This window comes from Oncorhynchus gorbuscha, linkage group LG08 (assembly GCF_021184085.1).
Source record: "Oncorhynchus gorbuscha isolate QuinsamMale2020 ecotype Even-year linkage group LG08, OgorEven_v1.0, whole genome shotgun sequence".
NCBI lineage: Eukaryota > Metazoa > Chordata > Actinopteri > Salmoniformes > Salmonidae > Oncorhynchus > Oncorhynchus gorbuscha.
Genome location: NC_060180.1, coordinates 6,835,126 through 6,853,717, shown reverse-complemented (window position 1 = coordinate 6,853,717; position 18,592 = coordinate 6,835,126). Strand labels below are relative to the sequence as shown.

At 41.5% G+C, this 18,592-nt stretch overlaps 1 protein-coding gene across 3 annotated transcripts; it reads right to left on the bottom strand.

The window, feature by feature from the left end:
* Positions 1-13,987: 13,987 nt before the first annotated feature.
* Positions 13,988-18,307, bottom strand: rps24 (ribosomal protein S24). Of its 3 annotated transcripts, XM_046358349.1 has the most exons (7): positions 18,220-18,307; positions 17,074-17,139; positions 16,696-16,905; positions 16,389-16,502; positions 16,013-16,015; positions 15,304-15,321; positions 13,988-14,068 (listed from the first exon to the last, which is right to left on the bottom strand). In XM_046358349.1, exons 1-6 carry the CDS (start codon positions 18,220-18,222, stop codon positions 15,316-15,318), a joined length of 402 nt encoding a protein of 133 aa, XP_046214305.1. In that variant the 5' UTR covers positions 18,223-18,307; the 3' UTR covers positions 13,988-14,068; positions 15,304-15,315. The 3 variants fall into 3 exon arrangements, with proteins under 3 accessions (XP_046214305.1, XP_046214306.1, XP_046214307.1); XM_046358350.1 differs by lacking the exon at positions 16,013-16,015; XM_046358351.1 differs by lacking the exons at positions 15,304-15,321; positions 16,013-16,015.
* Between the last annotated feature and the right edge of the window lie 285 nt (positions 18,308-18,592).

Sequence of the window (18,592 nt, the reverse complement as noted above, 5' to 3'; positions counted from 1 at the left end):
CCAAATTTGTGATTTTTAGTTCCAACAACCGTGTCTTTGTGAGAAGAGTAGGTGAACAGATAATCACTACATGTGTGTGTCAGGACCCGGTTACGAACCCGGGTCTCCGGAGTGAGAAACAGTCACTAAACCAACTGAGCCACGAATAGTCAGCAGAACCTAGAAGATGAGGCAGACACAGCAGTACTTGAGACGGTGTATTTAATGAAGTAAAAAGTGAAGTTCTTCAGGAAAACATGTAACTCCACAACCTCAAAAGGAATTCCACAAGAACAAAGGTAATCCTCCAAGACAAAAAGGTAAATCCACAAGGTGGAAGGTAAAGCACAAAAAGCCTCAAAAGATACTCAAAAGATACTCAAGAGAGTCCCCCGGGATCAACAAGAGTTCACAGAGTACTAGGGCTGGGTGCTAACATACAAACACAGAGCAAAGAACTGAGTAAAACAAAGGGTTTAAATATAATCAGGGGAAACGAGGCACAGGTGCAAATAATAATGGGGATCAAGGGAAAACAAAAGGTCAAAAGGCACAATGGGGGCATCTAGTGACCAAAAACCGGAACAACCCTGGCCAAATCCTGACAGTGTGGTTCCCACCGTGAAGCACAGAGGAGGAGGTGTGATGGTGTGGGGTTGCTTTGCTGGTCACACTGTATGTGATTTATTTAGAATTCAAGGCACATTTAACCAGCATGGCTACCACAGCATTCTGCAGCAATACGCCATCCCATCTGGTTTGCACATAGTGGGACTATCATTTTTTTTCAACAGGACAATGACCCATCACACCTCCAGGCTGTATAAGGGCTATTTGACCAAGAAGGAGAGTGATGGAGTGCCTCCACAATCCCCAGACCTTAACTCAATTGACATGGTTTGGGATGAGTTGGACCGCAGAGTGAAGGAAAAACAGTCAACAAGTTCTCAGCATATGTGGGAACTCCTTCAAGACTGTTAGAAAAGCATTCCAGGTGAAGCTGGTTGAGAGAATGCCAAGAGTGTGCAAAGCTGTCATCAAGGCAAAGGGGGCTACTTTGAAATATATTTTTATTTGTTTAATACTTTTTTGGTTACTACATGATTCCATATGTGTTAATTCATAGTTTTGATATCTCCACTATTATTCTACAATATAGAAAATAGTACAAATAAATAAAACCCTTGAATGAATAAGTGTGTCCACATTTGATCACACATGATCCGACCATGTTGATAGAGCAAATTATCTGTCAGCATTTATCAAATTGTACTGAAACGTCCTTTTTTCCATCACAGCAGTCCTGATTTTATTTTTTACATGGTATGACTTTACTAGCATAAAAACTGTGGATGGAAACGTGGTTACTGTCTAGAGGATAATCTACAGTAACGCATCGCTCAGAGGAGGCAAGTGGCATATTTTCCAATTGACACAACACACTGAATGAAAACTGAGAAGGACAGACAGGGCGACGGGGAGGTTTTGACAAGTGAAATGACTGCAGTCAGACACCAGAGCGTTACCAATCAGCAGTTTACACACGTCTCACTTCTCCACTGTTGGTCTCTGTCGTGCAGCAGCTCTGCCACAGACCCAGGGTGCATCTCAATAGTCTGGCACCACTTCCTCTCCTCATCTCCTCTCATTCTGGCTTCCTCTCCTTGTATACGCTCTACTCCATCTGGCTTCCTTTCACAGTATCCTCTCCTGCATTGGTCCATAAACAAAGGAATGGTGAAAGCAATGTGCTGGAAGCCGATTCGAAAGGAAAGGAGACAAGAGAAGGAGACAGTTAAGGATAGGAAGCCACTTTTGACTACTGAGTTGTGCCTCTCCCACTCTAGGATCCCAAGTGTGTCAAACTGTGGGTGGTGATTGTTCTGTTGCTCAATATATTATTGACAGAGGCTTCAGAGAGTTGCTGCAGTGACACTGTGGATGTGGGTATTTCTTCCACATCCACAACCCTGGCCCAGGTTCTGTCCTTTCTGTCTACTATTCCTGAGGATTGCCATGCATATTGAAACAGACCTGCTGCCGGGAGGGAGGGAGGGTGTGTGTGTGTGTGTGTGTGTGTGTGTGTGTGTGTGTGTGTGTGTGTGTGTGTGTGTGTGTGTGTGTGTGTGTGTGTGTGTGTGTGTGTGTGTGTGTGTGTGTGTGTGTGTGTGTGTGTGTGTGTGTGTGTGTGTGTGTGTGTGTGTGTGTGTGTGTGTGTGTGTTTTACAAAGTATCAGCCCCTGACAGATAGGGAAGGAGAGCCCTCATGTGGCAACTTCTGTTACTACAACCTTTGTGTGTTCTTATCAACGCTAAACTCTAGATTAGGTATTCCCAAACTCGGGTTCGCGTGAACACAGTTTTTTTTTCTCACATTTTAAAGCAGTCCATTTATATTTTCCAACGGGGCTATACATTTGGGTGAGTTTTTTTTATCGCCTGAGTATCTTCGTTTCACTGCCAAAAATCAAATGAAACAATCTAGTGTTCAGCGAAATAACAACACAATGTCAAATACAGGAAGCTATTCAGATAATTAAAATCCATCACATTAACCTCTTGGGGAAACCGTCACAACAGACATTTAGAAACGAAGCATGACGATTTTAAAAAATAAACCGCGAGAGTTTTTTGAGCGAGAATATACGACTTTCGAGTAGTGAGACGTGTATAAAAGCAACAGATACCATTAATAAGAAGGGGCTAGAAGGATCTAATATGGTGAGCTACCGAGTGGCTAGGACAGGCAAGCCGCATACTATTGTGGAGGACTTAATTATTTCTGCTGTCGCGGATATGGCTGTGGCAATGCTTGGGGAAAAGGCCAAAAAAACTATACAGACAAATCTCCATCAAACAACACTGTTTAATGATGCATCAGTGACATGGCAGGAGATGTTTTGTAACAATTACTGCTTCGCATACAAGCCAGTGAATTATGTGCGTTACAGCTGGGTGAGTCAGACGTGTCGGGCCTGGTCCGTTACGTTTATGGGGGGTCAATAAAGGAAGACATCCTCTTCTGCAAACCACTGGAAACCAGGACAACAGGAGAGGATATTTTTAAAGTACTGGACAGATTTGTGACATCAAATGGACTTTGGTGGTCAAGATGTGTTGGTATCTGTACTGATGGCGCAAAAGCCATATGGCAGGGAGACATAGTGGAGTGGTAATGCGCGTGCAAGCAGCGTCCACCGAGAGGCTCTTGATGCCAAGGAAATGCTGGACAGCTTGAAAGATGTTTTGGACACTACAGTGTCCAAAACCTGAACTCTCGTGGATTTTCTGCATTATGCAATGATATGGGCAGCGACCATGTAACGCTTTTACAGCAATGGTTATGAAGGGGCAAAGTATTGACAGAGTTCTATTCTGTCTATTATTGCATCATATTTTGCACTGCATTCCTTTGGCTTGTTCATTTCCGTTAAAATCACACTTTTTAAGTAGCCTTGAAACTGGGTCCACATTAGGCATTGTAAGTTGGATACTATAGATAATTATTATGCGCTGCCTTGAGTAGTAGGGGCACCTGCTTAGAGAATAAACATTGGCTTACGTCCGAAATGACACCCTTTGGGACACAAGCCATTGTAATGCAATGCAAACCTCAGAGGTCCTGAGGGAGTATCTGTCACTAACTGCACTGATTATGTGCATATTTGATTAGTGATTACTGCTATGCTAATGGAGAGAATGAAATGTCTCCAAAGAGAAGTCTAGAGCGTCATTCATACAGCCTCATAGGCCTGATATGTAGCTACACTCAATGTCGCACCACTAAAAACAAAAAACATTTGTCATAAGAAACTAGCTCCCTGGTATACAGAAAAATTGGAACGGAAATGGCGCCACACCAAACTGGAAGTCTTCAGACTAGCTTGAAAAGACAGTACCGTGCAGAGCCCTCACTGCTGCTCGATTATCCTATTTTCCCAACTTAGTTGAGGAAAATAAGAACAATCCTAAATTTATTTTTGATACTGTCGCAAAGCTAACTAAAAAGCAGCATTGAGGAAAAGATCATGATCATTAGAATGCAAATTACGGACTTCCTCCTCTTTCTATTAGTTAAGCATAGCACTTGGTTGGTGCTTAGAGGAAGCAGCTCCACAGTCATTTCTTTCTGTGTTTTTTGAGGACATTTTACAACTCAAGCTATGGATTTTACTCAAGAGGCTATAAGATTGTCCTATTCCCATGAAGAGGGCCAAATAATTATTACCACTACCTCATTGCTAGATGAGATGAAAGCCACAGAGAATACTGGAAAACAAGGCTTACAGAGACTTGCAACACCTTATAGAGAAATATACCAAACTTGACCTCAAAATCACCTTGTCTGACTATTGGAGGAAAGGCCTCATCCCCAGAGGCCTCCGTATTATGACGTTTCCAGCTAATGGAGCAGAAGGTAAAACTGAATTTAGAGATAAATGGGAGGCTATTCTCAACAAGTGTTCTTTTGACCTAATGCTACTTCTAATAGAAGAATCTAAAAAGGACAGACAAGTAGTCCAAACAGAAATTGAAGTAAAAAGAAAATCACAGAACAGTGACAATTCTAACAAAGCACAATGTGATGAGATCTTGAAAGAGAAAGTAGACACATTCACTCTGACACTGAAGCAAGACAAGCTAAGAACATTTAGAAGATATGAAGAAGACTATAGAGATGGCAAGGTAGAGAAAACCAACACGCAATAATTCAGAATCACATCTGCAGAGAAGGAAACCTAGATCTGTTTCTTTCAACTTTACAAGCAGGATCACCCCAGACTTGACTTTACATGAGGATCACCCCAGACGCTCAGAGGCTAGCTCCTCCCAAGATTGTTTAGATCAGGAAGAGGAGTCACGCAGGTTCCTCAACAAAACAAGAGAGGGAGAGGACGCGGAAGAGGCCAACACGGAGGGGGAAGAAGAAATCAAGATTATCCAACCACACGGAGCAGGACCAGAACAAGACTGTGATCAACATTTCTGGAGAACCCCTTTCTGATGATTGTGTAAGGGTATTGTCTAAAGGACTGTTCTTTGCCCCCACATATTCAACTAATTAATTTAATACAAAGATTGACCTATTTCGTTTCTACAGGAATCTACATCTGAAGGCCTGGTACAAGCAAAACATCTCTCCAACTGCAGACGCCAGTTTCTGTTCCCTCAAAAACACCTTTTAAGCCCAAGTCCACTTTTTGTCCCATTGTCCAAAATGCCACACTAAATACATTTGCCAGGAAAGTGAATTTTGATGTGGAGAATCTGTTTAAGGGTAAAATTGACTCCAACCAAACACGACGTAATCTTTCTAAGACAGAGAGGGATGCAGTTGAATCATTGTCCAAAAATGAACAGATTGTGGTTAAAAAAGCAGGCAAAGGTGGTGCTACAGTAGTGTGGAGTAAAGACAAAGGTGGTGCTACAGTAGTGTGGAGTAAAGACAAAGGTGGTGCTACAGTAGTGTGGAGTAAAGACAAAGGTGGTGCTACAGTAGTGTGGAGTAAAGACAAAGGTGGTGCTACAGTAGTGTGGAGTAAAGACAAAGGTGGTGCTACAGTAGTGTGGAGTAAAGACAAAGGTGGTGCTACAGTAGTGTGGAGTAAAGACAAAGGTGGTGCTACAGTAGTGTGGAGTAAAGACAAAGGTGGTGCTACAGTAGTGTGGAGTAAAGACAAAGGTGGTGCTACAGTAGTGTGGAGTAAAGACAAAGGTGGTGCTACAGTAGTGTGGAGTAAAGACAAAGGTGGTGCTACAGTAGTGTGGAGTAAAGACAAAGGTGGTGCTACAGTAGTGTGGAGTAAAGACAAAGGTGGTGCTACAGTAGTGTGGAGTAAAGACAAAGGTGGTGCTACAGTAGTGTGGAGTAAAGACAAAGGTGGTGCTAAGTAGTGTGGAGTAAAGACAAAGGTGGTGCTACAGTAGTGTGGAGTAAAGACAAAGGTGGTGCTACAGTAGTGTGGAGTAAAGACAAAGGTGGTGCTACAGTAGTGTGGAGTAAAGACAAAGGTGGTGCTACAGTAGTGTGGAGTAAAGACAAAGATACCACAGATGTGTTGAACAACATTAAAGTATTAAACAATATAGGTACAGCTTCCTTTTTTAGTCACCATGGATGTGGAGTCTCTATAAACCACCATTGAGCATGAATAGTGTTTGGCAGCTATGTACCATTTCTTGAGTACCAGACCTGAAACTGAGATGCCTCCTACAGAATTTGTCTCACTGACTCAATGGACTCTTAATCATAACATCTTTATCTGTCAGGACCGTATTTCTAAACAAAGGGTGTGCCATGGGAGCTACAGCCCTTCCTACGCTGGTTTGTACTTGGGCAAATGAGAAAATGACTTCATTTTGGATCCTTCTAATAACCATTTCTTTGACTGATTATATGGTGGGGACGCTATATTGATGATGTTTGCCTGTTTTGGTCCGGCTCAGAAGATGATACCTTAACAGCACTAACTATGGAGTACAGCAAGTATAACATTCATTTTTTGGACCTGGACATTAGTAAAAATGACAAAGGTTGTTTTTTTGTGGGGTGAAAGCTGTCACTACAGATGGGAATACCATTCTGAGGGCTAAAAAAAGGATAAAAGAGAATATTCCATATGGCCAATTTCAAAGAGTCCGCAGAATTTGCGATCAGGAAACAGACTACAGTGTCAAATCTGCTGAATTGGAGAATCAGTTTTTTAAAATTGAATTTTACCCCTTTTTCATGGTATCCAATTGTTGTAGCAGCTACTATCTTGTCTCATCACTACAACTCCCGTACGGGCTCAGGAGAGACAAAGGTTGAAAGTCATGTGTCCTCCGATACACCCAACCAAGCCGCACTGCTTCTTAACACAGCGCACATCCAACCCGGACCAGCCGCACCAATGTGTCGGAGGAAACACCGTGCAACCTTGGTTAGCACGCACTGCACCCAGCCCGCCACAGGAGTCGCTGGTGCGCGATGAGACAAGGACATCCCTACCGGCAAAGCCCTCCCTAACCCGGACAACGCTAGGCTAATTGTGTGTCGCCCCACGGACCTCCCGGTCGCGACCGGTTACGACATAGCCTGGGCGCAAACCCAGAGTCTCTGATGGCACAGCTGGCGCTGCAGTACAGCGCCCTTAACCACTGCGCCACCCGGGAGGCCCCAGAGAATCACTTCTTGAATCGGGGCTATAGCGTTTAGGTCCTGAAAGATGCAGGTATAAGGGCTACTTGACAGAGAAAACTTGTTGCGAAGGGGAGCGCCTCGTGATACATCAGAGAGAGTGTATTTTGTAACAAAATACAGCACTGAAGCAGAGAACATTAAAAGAATCATTAAAAATAATTGGGGAATCATCCAAAGTGATACTCTACTACGCCAAGTGTTCCCCTCGCCACCAGTCATAAGCTTTAAGAGATGTCCTACCCTAACTGACAAATTAGTCCACAGCTATCTTCCTGGTGACTCTCAAAAACCTGGCTTGACCACAAACCCAAGGGCTCTTTTAAATGTAACCATTGCAACCATTGCAGTAATATTGCACAGAAGAATTCATTTGTTGAAGAATTCATTTGTTGACACATCTTCCTAACTGTAAAACCAATCATGTCATCTATAGATTGGAATGTCCACAGTGGTGTTCTACATTGGACGGACAAAGAGACGCCTTCAAGACCGCTTAGGGGAACACAAGTACGCCATACAGGTAGGCAATGAGGACTACCCCATGGCAAGGCCCTACAAGTCTTTACACCATGGCAACCCTGCCTCCCTACAAGCTATGGGTATTGATCATATTCCGGCCTCTATTAGAAAAGGGAACTGTCTTAAACAGCTAAACCAAAGGGAATGTTTTTGGATTTACAAACTACAGGCCACTAAATACCCTGGTTTAAATGAAGATATGGATTTACAAACTACAGGCCACTAAATACCCTGGTTTAAATGAAGATATGGATTTACAAACTACAGGCCACTAAATACCCTGGTTTAAATGAAGATATGGATTTACAAACTACAGGCCACTAAATACCCTGGTTTAAATGAAGATATGGATTTACAAACTACAGGCCACTAAATACCCTGGTTTAAATGAAGATATGGACTTACAAACTACAGGCCACTAAATACCCTGGTTTAAATGAAGATATGGATTTACAAACTACAGGCCACTAAATACCCTGGTTTAAATGAAGATATGGATTTACAAACTACAGGCCACTAAATACCCTGGTTTAAATGAAGATATGGATTTACAAACTACAGGCCACTAAATACCCTGGTTTAAATGAAGATATGGATTTACAAACTACAGGCCACTAAATACCCTGGTTTAAATGAAGATATGGATTTACAAACTACAGGCCACTAAATACCCTGGTTTAAATGAAGATATGGATTTACAAACTACAGGCCACTAAATACCCTGGTTTAAATGAAGATATGGATTTACAAACTACAGGCCACTAAATACCCTGGTTTAAATGAAGATATGGATTTACAAACTACAGGCCACTAAATACCCTGGTTTAAATGAAGATATGGATTTACAAACTACAGGCCACTAAATACCCTGGTTTAAATGAAGATATGGATTTACAAACTACAGGCCACTAAATACCCTGGTTTAAATGAAGATATGGATTTACAAACTACAGGACACCAAATACCCTGGTTTAAATGAAGATATGGATTTACAAACCACAGGCCACTAAATACCCTGGTTTAAATGAAGATATGGATTTACAAACTACAGGCCACTAAATACCCTGGTTTAAATGAAGATATGGATTTACAAACTACAGGCCACTAAATACCCTGGTTTAAATGAAGATATGGATTTACAAACTACAGGCCACTAAATACCCTGGTTTAAATGAAGATATGGATTTACAAACTACAGGACACCAAATACCCTGGTTTAAATGAAGATATGGATTTACAAACTACAGGCCACTAAATACCCTGGTTTAAATGAAGATATGGATTTACAAACTACAGGACACCAAATACCCTGGTTTAAATGAAGATATGGATTTACAAACTACAGGCCACTAAATACCCTGGTTTAAATGAAGATATGGATTTACAAACTACAGGACACCAAATACCCTGGTTTAAATGAAGATATGGATTTCTCACCCTTCCTGTAGGGTCGTGATAGGTCCATTTGCTGTCATCTCGTGAACATTTTGTTCAATTGCCCTCAGCTATGTTTAGACTGTTGTTGTTCATGTTTTGCTGTGTTCTAGTGTACTGTGGGATATATTGCTTTCTTATTCTTGACACTTCTCCCAGTCATATTTAAGGTTACAACTACCTTTCTAAGTGTTCTGATACTTCTAGCTTGGAGTTGTATTTTTATGATAACCTAGCTACAGTATTTCACCTTTTAATGTGTATAGTATTGCTAACTAGGTGTGTCTAATCAATGTTGTAACCACTCCCTCTTCCAATTAGGGCTAATTGGAAAAGCTGTTCAAGAGAGGACATTGTATTTTTTTTTGTACTTCCTGGTGAAGGTCATGCAGCCGAAATGCATCGGTTTTAAAAAAAATGTTGTTTCTATTGAACATGCCATACTAATAAAGGCATTTTAATTAATTATATGAAGAGTGCCTTGGTCCTCCTTTCTTTTTGATTACCAATTTACCCCTTTTACCAAAGAGCACCTATCTACTAAAATGTAGTATTGTGTACATTAGTAGCACTTCCCTTCCTCCTCTTTCTACTGTCTCTGTGGATGGTTTGTCCTCTGACAAATCAACTGTAATTTTCGGTGTTCCTCAGGGTTCTGTTTTAGGACCCCTATTGTTTTCACTATATATTTTACCTCTTGGTGATGTCATTCGGAAACATAATGTTAACTTTCACGGCTATGCGGATGATACACAGCTGTACATTTCGATGAAACATGGTGAAACCCCAAAATTGCCCTCGCTGGAAGCCTGTGTTTCAGACATAAGGAAGTGGATGGCTGCAAATGTTCTACTTTTAAACTCGGACAAAACAGAGATGCTTGTTCTAGGTCCCAAGAAACAAAGAGATCTTCTGTTGGATCTGACAATTAGTCTTGATGGTTGTACAGTCGTCTCAAATAAAACTGTGAAGGACCTCGGCGTTACTCTGGACCCTGATCTCTCTTTTGACGAACATATAAAGACTGTTTCAAGGACAGCTTTTTTCCATCTACGTAGCATTGCAAAAAATCGGAAACTTTCTGTCCAAAAATGATGCAGAAAAATTAATCCATGCTTTTGTCACTTCTAGGTTAGACTACTGCAATGCTCTATTTTCCGGATACCTGGATAAAGCACTAAATAAACTTCCGTTAGTGCTAAACACGGCTGCTAGAATCTTTTCTAGAACCAAAATACTTGATCATATTACTCCAGTGCTAGCCTCTCTACACGGTCTTCCTGTTAAGGCAAGGGCTGATTTCAAGGTTTTACTGCTAACCTACAAAGCATTACATGGGCTTGCTCCTACCTATCTTTCTGATTTGGTCCTGCCGTACATACGCTACGGTCACAAGACGCAGGCCTCCTAACTGTCCCTAGAATTTCTAAGCAAACAGCTGGACTGGAGGCAGGGCTTTCTCCTATAGAGCTCCATTTTTATGGAATGGTCTGCCTACCCATGTGAGAGATGAAGACTCGGTTTCAACCTTAAAGTCTTTATTGAAGACTCATCTCTTCAGTAGGTCCTAAGATTGAGTGTAGTCTGGCCCAGGAGTGTGAAGGTGAACAGAAAGGCAGTGGAGCAATGAAACACCCTTGCTGTCTCTGCCTGGCCGGTTCCCCTCTCTCCACTGGGATTCTCTGCCTCTAACCCTATTACAGGGGCTGAGTCACTAGCTTACTAGTGCTCTCCCATGCCATCCCTAGGAGGGGTGCGTCACTTGAGTGGGTTGAATCACTGACGTGATCTTCCTGTCTTGGTTGGTGCCTCCCCCTTGGGTTGTGCCGTGGCGGAGATCTTTGTGGGCTATACTCGGCCTTGTCTCAGGATGGTAAGTTGGGGGTTGAAGATATCCCTCTAGTGGTGTGGGGGCTGTACTTTGGCAAAGTGGGTGACTCCTTGCAGTCCCCAGTCCACCTGGCCGTGCTGCTGCTCCAGTTTCAACTGTTCTGCCTGCGGCTACGGAACCCTGACCTGTTCACCGGACGTGCTACCTGTCCCAGACCTGCTGTTTTCAACTATCTAGGGACAGCAGGAGTGGTAGATACTCTGAATGATCAGCTATGAAAAGCCAACTGACATTTACTCCTGAGGTGCTGACCTGTTGCACCCTCGACAACCACTGTGATTATTATTATTTGACCCTGCTGGTCATCTATGAACAATTGAACATCTTGGCCATGTTCTGTTATAATCTCCACCTGGCACAGCCAGAAGAGAACTGGCCACCCCTCATAGCCTGGTGCCTTTCGAGGTTATCTTCCTAGGTTCTGGCCTTTCTAGGGAGTTTTTCCTAGCCACTGTGCTTTGCTTGTTGTTTGGGGTTTTAGGTTGGGTTACTGTACAGCGCTTTGAGATATCAGCTGATGTAAGAAGGGCTTTCTAAATACATTTGATTTGAATGTGTGGTGCCAGAAGAAGTCTGGGGTGCTCTCTCATGTTTAACTACAAATCATACTCTTTGTCCTTTTTTGAAATTATGAGATTGTAGGTGGTTGGGTGCGGTTAACCAGCTAACAAAATGATGTCCTGGTGAAGTACCCTGATCGTCAGCGATAGTCCCAGGGATGCCACACTGTAACTAACTCGCTAATGTAACAACTCAGTGGCCTTGTGGTTAGTGTCCGCACTGAGATTGGAAGGTTGCGAGTTCAATCGCTGGCTGTCATACCAAAGAATTGAAAAACAAAACCTGATGCGTCTCTGCTTGGCACTCAGCATTAAGCTAGATTTGGGGTAAAGATCCGCAATAGACTAGTGTCCTGTCCAGGGGGTGTACCTCTACATCAAGCTGCTACCCTGTGATCTGTTCTGGCTCACACAAGGCTACTGATGTAGTGTGTGTTCGCCAGACTGAGGTGAAGGTCAGGCTGCACGTTTTTATGACTGCCCAGTTGTATCAAAAGCTTGCCTCGTTAAACTAGCCTGATCTCACACACTCACATTGTTTCACTTCACCTGTTGTCCAAGGTGACTACAAAGAGAGTACAGAGCCTGAGACATACATTTTAATAAACATGTACAGATTGAACCATTCTGTGAATCAATGGGTTACAGCATTAGTGGTCTGCATTGTAGCACCATCAGTTCAGCGTGACCAAAACCACAGAGATTATTTAGTCTGGAAGGTGGACACAACAATGGAGTATGTCAACTGTGATGGAGAGGTCTTGGATCTGGCACACCTTCCCCAGGAAGGAATAGCAGTGCTGTGTTGTAGAGTTTGAGCTTGACGTGGCAGGCCAACATCCAAGCAGAGATGTCTGCCAGCCACACAGAAATCATACTTGTATGGAATGTGAGAAAGAGTTGAGTGCCATCAGCATAAGTGATGAGACCATGTAAGGATCTGACAGAAGCAAGTTTGTGTACAGAGAACCCATGGGGACCTAGTGTTGACAGCAGTAATGAGGTGCAGACACTGACCTTTGCATGTCACCTGGTAGGAGCCAGGTATGTTGTCAAAAAAGTGCATAGCCCAAGACAAATCAGTATGAATTACAGCAGTAGTAGTCTCTGCAACGTAGCACCATTGGTTCAGCTCTGTGCTCACACCAAGGGTCTTCAGTCTTGGTGAACACAATGGAACCATTTTTACAAAACACTTTAAATATTTTCAACTTGATTAGAATGAAGCCTTTCATTTATGTATTCTCTCATCGTGAGAAATTAAGGTGGAAATATTAAAGTCATAAAAGAACTAAATGTCTACAAAGAGTAAGAACACACTGGACCAGTGTATGAGACCATTATATAGGACAATAGTTTATCCACAAATCACCTCAGTAATTCAACATTCAATGCATTTGGTAATATTGGATATTTTCAGACTCATTCAAAGGGAACACCATTCAACAGTATTAAAAAAGAGAATGTAGCAGGAGTCTAATGTTGGTTGGCCAGTAGGGGGCACTCTCCAGACAATTCTGAATCTTTGACCCTGAAGTCTTCATTTTCTGATCCATTACTACATTTACCAGCATAAGAGACAAAACGAGGGGTTGAAGCAATAAGCAGACCGCATGCCTTCCCACCTACTGTTAGCTTTGCCCTACTGTTAGCTTTGTACCGTAGATAGTGGATAAATTATGGTCCAACTCAGGCCGCTTACGAATGGAAAAAACTTGTGTTCTGGTCTGCGTAACGTATCTCCCATAGGCACCAATGCAAAATCAGCTGGGTCTGGTCTGCTTAGTTCATTGGCTATATGATCCAAGAACGTAACCAGGAAAAAATGAGCGGGTGGGATGTCTCGCTTCCGCTTACATCTCCGCTTGTACAACCACACACATCTCACAAGCTTACTTATGCAAGATCAACGCAGTAGTACAAGTAACAATTTAACTCATTATCCCTCTATCCCCTAAACTACTGTAAAATATCAGAGGCAGTTTATGGTAGAGAAATTAATATTATTTGGCAACAGCGCTGGTGGACATTCCTGCAATCAGCATACCAATTGCACAGTCCCTCAAAATTTGAGACATCAGTCATTGTGTTGCGTGACAAAACTGCACATTAGTGGCCTTTTATTGTCCCCAGCACAAGGTGCACCTGTTAAATGATCATGCTGTTTAATCAGCTTATTGAAATGCCACACCTGTCAGGTGGATGGATTATCGTGGCAACTTGTGCACATTTACGTCATGAGAAATAAGCTTTTTGTGCATATGGACCATTTCTGGGATCTTTCATTTCACTCATGAAACACTTTACATGTTGCATTGATATTTTTGTTCAGTATATTTACCGCACACTGAAAATGTAACAGTATACACAAACATGTCAAATTTGTCCAGGGCATATAAAAATAAGTTGTGAAAACAGGAGTGACTTTTCCAAACGTTTTATTTGATGACAATATACAAGAACATCTTGAGCACGAGGACCATCCCTGATTCTCCGGGCTCACTGTAGGAAAACAGAGGAAAGGAAGTTAGTTCATCTGCAAAACAGAAGTTCACTTTCTATCCACCACTATACTCAAGGGGGGGTGGGGTCAACTCATTTTTGGGCTGAGGGATTGAAGGAGGGTAATAGTATTGAAATTGGGTGTGGGAACAGATGCATTTGCTAGGGACGTGGGCTCAACCTACACATTGGATATAGTAAATGCACCAAAATTTCAACTGCAAAATTACAGATAAAGCTGCAATTAAACTTTTTGGGCAACCAACCAAATTCACAGAATTGTGTTATAGATCTGTGATTCTCATTGAAAGAAAGTCTAAGAAGCAGTAGCTCTGTTCTATGTGCATTATTTTAATGCTTCCAGTTCTTAAGTTCGGTTTGTGTTTTACTTTTGGTTTTGTACACCAGCTTCAAACTGCCGAAAATACAATATTTTATGGTTATAGAAAATATATTTCACAGCGGTTTAGATGGTACAATGATTCGACAATATTTCCTTGTTTTGTCACAAACTGAAATTAGGCAAACGTAAGAATTTTAGCAACCAGGAAATGGCTGAGTGATTTCTGCATAGTGCATCTTACATTTCAGCTCAGTGAAGATACCAATTTATTTGGCAGTCTAGTATAATAAAACATCAAAAAAAAAATATATATATATAAAAGAACATTAAATTAAATACATGCCTAAATGAAATTATGAAGGTTAATGTTTCAGAAAAGTAGTATAAGTGGACATGTGGTTCAGTTGTCTCACACAGACAGTAGTTGGTTATAACTTATTATCCAAAGCATCACTCGACTTGCTTTATTACATGACAACCGGAGGCCACCGCTTGTACTGCATGTTAGCATAACTGTACTCAGCGGTTGGCAAATACAAAGATGTAATAGTTTAACAGCAGAATAAGAATAGTAACCTTTAGAAGCAAAGTAGTAGAGTAACCTTTAGAAGCAAAGTAGTAGAGTAATTTAGACTTTCTTTAAGTTGATATGACGTTAGTGGATATAAGATTATTTGTCATGGTATAAGTACCAACAGCCAGGGTAACTTTAGGAGTTTAGGGAAATCGGGTGGGTTGAAGAGGGAAGGTTGGTATTGGTAGATAAAAGGTTGTGGAAAGACTACAGGTGAGACATGCAGAGACCGGTCTCAACTAGCACTACCAGGATATAAGAGTCTATGTTCATTTCAACACATGAATAACAGCACGCCATGCCCGCTTTGCTTAATACCTGGAACAGACCTCATTTCTGTAAAAGAAATCCACAGGAGGCAAAAGAAAGGCAAAAGGATGAAGATAATGTTAAGCTACTTAAAATACTTTACTCAGAGTAGACCCCTGAACGGCATAAGATTTGCACCGAAGATGAATTACAAAATTCAGTCAACTCCACCCAGGAAAATAATAATCCAAACTGAATGCTGAGCACTAGATGTGGGAATTTCAATAAATACACACAAATGCAGCTAGAAAGTCTATCAGTCCATTCTTGGGGGTGCATATTTGTGTTCTAACCCAGCACTAAGACTTGACTAGTTGAATTATGTGTTAGTGCTGGACTAAAACAAACATATGTTCTCCATTGGGGTCGTCCAGGAATGAATTGAGAAATGGCTCTAGTTTCTAGTCTTTCAGAGATCCACTTGGCGACCTACTATTGAGTCTTAAGATTACACAATATGGGTTAACTTGGGATCTAAACCACTATTAGTGTTCAGTTCACACTCACCAACATTAGGGTCATGAGTTAATACTTAGTTGCTCATTCTAACTGGTAGGGGACTGAACTGAAACCCAATGTGGACATTAAAGAAATCCACATGTAAAAAGGCAGTAGCTTTTTTGGTTATATAAAAGGGAAGATTGGGATGAAGTCAGCTAGGAACACCACAGTAGCATTATCTACACACAGCAGTTAGTCTACTGATGAAAACATTTACCTTCTACAGTCCCAAAGAACAGTTTGGGAGAAAAAGATGACTCATTAAAACAGTAAGAACACAAAGACAAAACTAAGACGTAGGAAGTGGAAAAGATATGCATGTAATGAATAATTAACTAATAAGAATGAAGTGGCACGTGGGGTGTTTCAATAGTCTTCAGCTGCCCCTTCCATCTGCACAGATGTGAAGTTCTCTTGGGTGAAAACATAAATATTGTACATACACCATATTGTACATACACCATATACATTCACCCACTGCGTTTTCAAATCAAAGCAGAAGGACAACAAAAGCAGCTTGTGTAAAATTGTGACTATTGAGACACCCATACTGTAGCAAGAGGAATGCACCATAGGAGGAACAGCCAAGTTACCTTTTTGCCAGCAGCACCCACACTGGCTTTCTTGGTACCTCGTACTTTCTTCATTCTGTTCTTGCGTTCCTTGCGCTGTTTTCTGGAGGACTTCTTCTTCTCATAGAGACCGTGCTGTGAGAACAAAAACATATTTACCAAAATAGCATTGCTTGCAATGTGCATCAAGGGCATCACTAGCAGACAATAGATGATACTGATGGGACAAACTATACACAGACATGGTGTCATACAAATTAAAAGAATAAAGCCCCCCCCAAAATAAAAAAACCTCAACACTTATTTCCATTTTCCAGCATCCACTCACCCTGGCCAGTCTGTGCTTGGGCTCGTTCTTCTTAGCGTAGTCGAGAGAGTCGTAGACCATGGCGAAACCTGTCGTCTTGCCACCACCAAACTGTGTCCTGAAGCCGAAGACGAACACCACATCGGGGGTGGTCTTGTACATTTTGGCCAGCTTCTCCCTGATCTCAGTCTTAGGGACTGTGGCTTTGCCTGGATGGAGGACATCAACAACCTAGAAAATGAGACAATGGAGAAACAGTGAGACCACGCAGCACTTATAAAAATGAAAGGAAACGGCAGACAATTGCTTCACTAAATAATGTGTGCTGAACACTCAGTATACAGCAATCGGGGTCATGTTTTGGTGTCATAGTGGTAGGAAAGAAACATTTGGGCTTACCATTTGCTTCCTCTGAAGCAGCCGGTTTGTCATAAACTTCCGGGTTCTGACTGTCACTGTGTCGTTCTGCAAGTAGATGGAAAACAGAGGTTAGCATTTACAATACTGGAATGACAATACCGTTATAGGTAGCTTTTCAGAACCCGTCTTGCAAGTGAACACATTGTTGGTTTTTTACAGTAATTCAACGTGTTTATATTCTAGCCACTACTTTCAACAAAATCTGGAAATTACAACGAACATAATCCTGATACGCTGGGGACCCTACACACATAATATATACAAGTAGTAAACAGCAACAAGTATTGAAAAAGACGATTGCTTTGTCAAGTAGCTAGTTGATTAGCAGGGCAAATTTTTGAAAAGTTACTTGTTCCATGACAAACACATCAGCTCACACCAGGCACCTAGAGGTAGTTAGCCAACTTCATTACCTTGTATTTCGTGACTTACACAGGTAAGATTTAGTGACTAGCTACGTGAAAAATATGCCAAGTACTTACAAACCAAATCATGCTGACAGGTTGCTAGCATCACTGACGTTAGTTCGCAACCTAGCAAACTAACGTTAGCCGGCCAACGTTTGCTAGACCGGTTAGTTAGCTAACTACTTCAAAGACATGAGTACTTCTGGTTGGATTGATTACAAGGTACATGCCAAATATCATACATTTGTGGTAAGTTAACGTTAGTCATCTTATGGCATTTAACGTTAGTAAGATAGTATCCAGAATAACAATGCTGCTTTACAACTGACATGCTGTGTCAGGGAGACTACCGTTAGCCACAGCAGTGGAGGACACCTTGTTAGCCATTAAACCCGTGCTGGCCAAATAACCGCATTATATCGTACTGTAAAAAAAAACAATGTAGCAACCAACTTGTAGTCGTGGAAAAGTAGAAGGCATGTGTTATAAAAGTACTGAATGGCTTGCACAACCGAATGAAGAGGCGGTCCAAAAGCCAGAGCTCGGTTAGGCCACCAGTTCTTAAAGGACTAAAAATAACTTTTACAACTTAAATGTTGTAATATTCCTATCACGGATGGCTTGTCAATGTATTCGGACTTCATGACTTTAACAACGACGAAAGGATGCTTACGATATATGAAGGATTTAATTCAACATTTTATGCCACAAGACTCACCATCTTGGCATCAGCCTCTCAGGGATGCGGAAAAGGAGGAAGGGCCCGAAGCTGGCCAACCAAATGCCTGAATGGAAGCGGTGCGACCAAAATTCTTGCCTGACTAAAAATACATGCAGATTATTTGAGAGCACACAGAGGAAAATATAACGTGTCGTTTTGTCCTTTGTATGTACTATTTTCTTAAGTGTATATGACAATAGATCAAACGTCACAAAATAAAATAAATGCCCATGTAATTTTGGCAAACAAATTTGTGTTATCCAAAAATACTCCATGATTAATCTGTATTTTATTTTCTGTACTTACTGACGTGAATGTATATGTATTTATATTGAGTATGAGTATCCTATATAAAATTGTATGCAATACA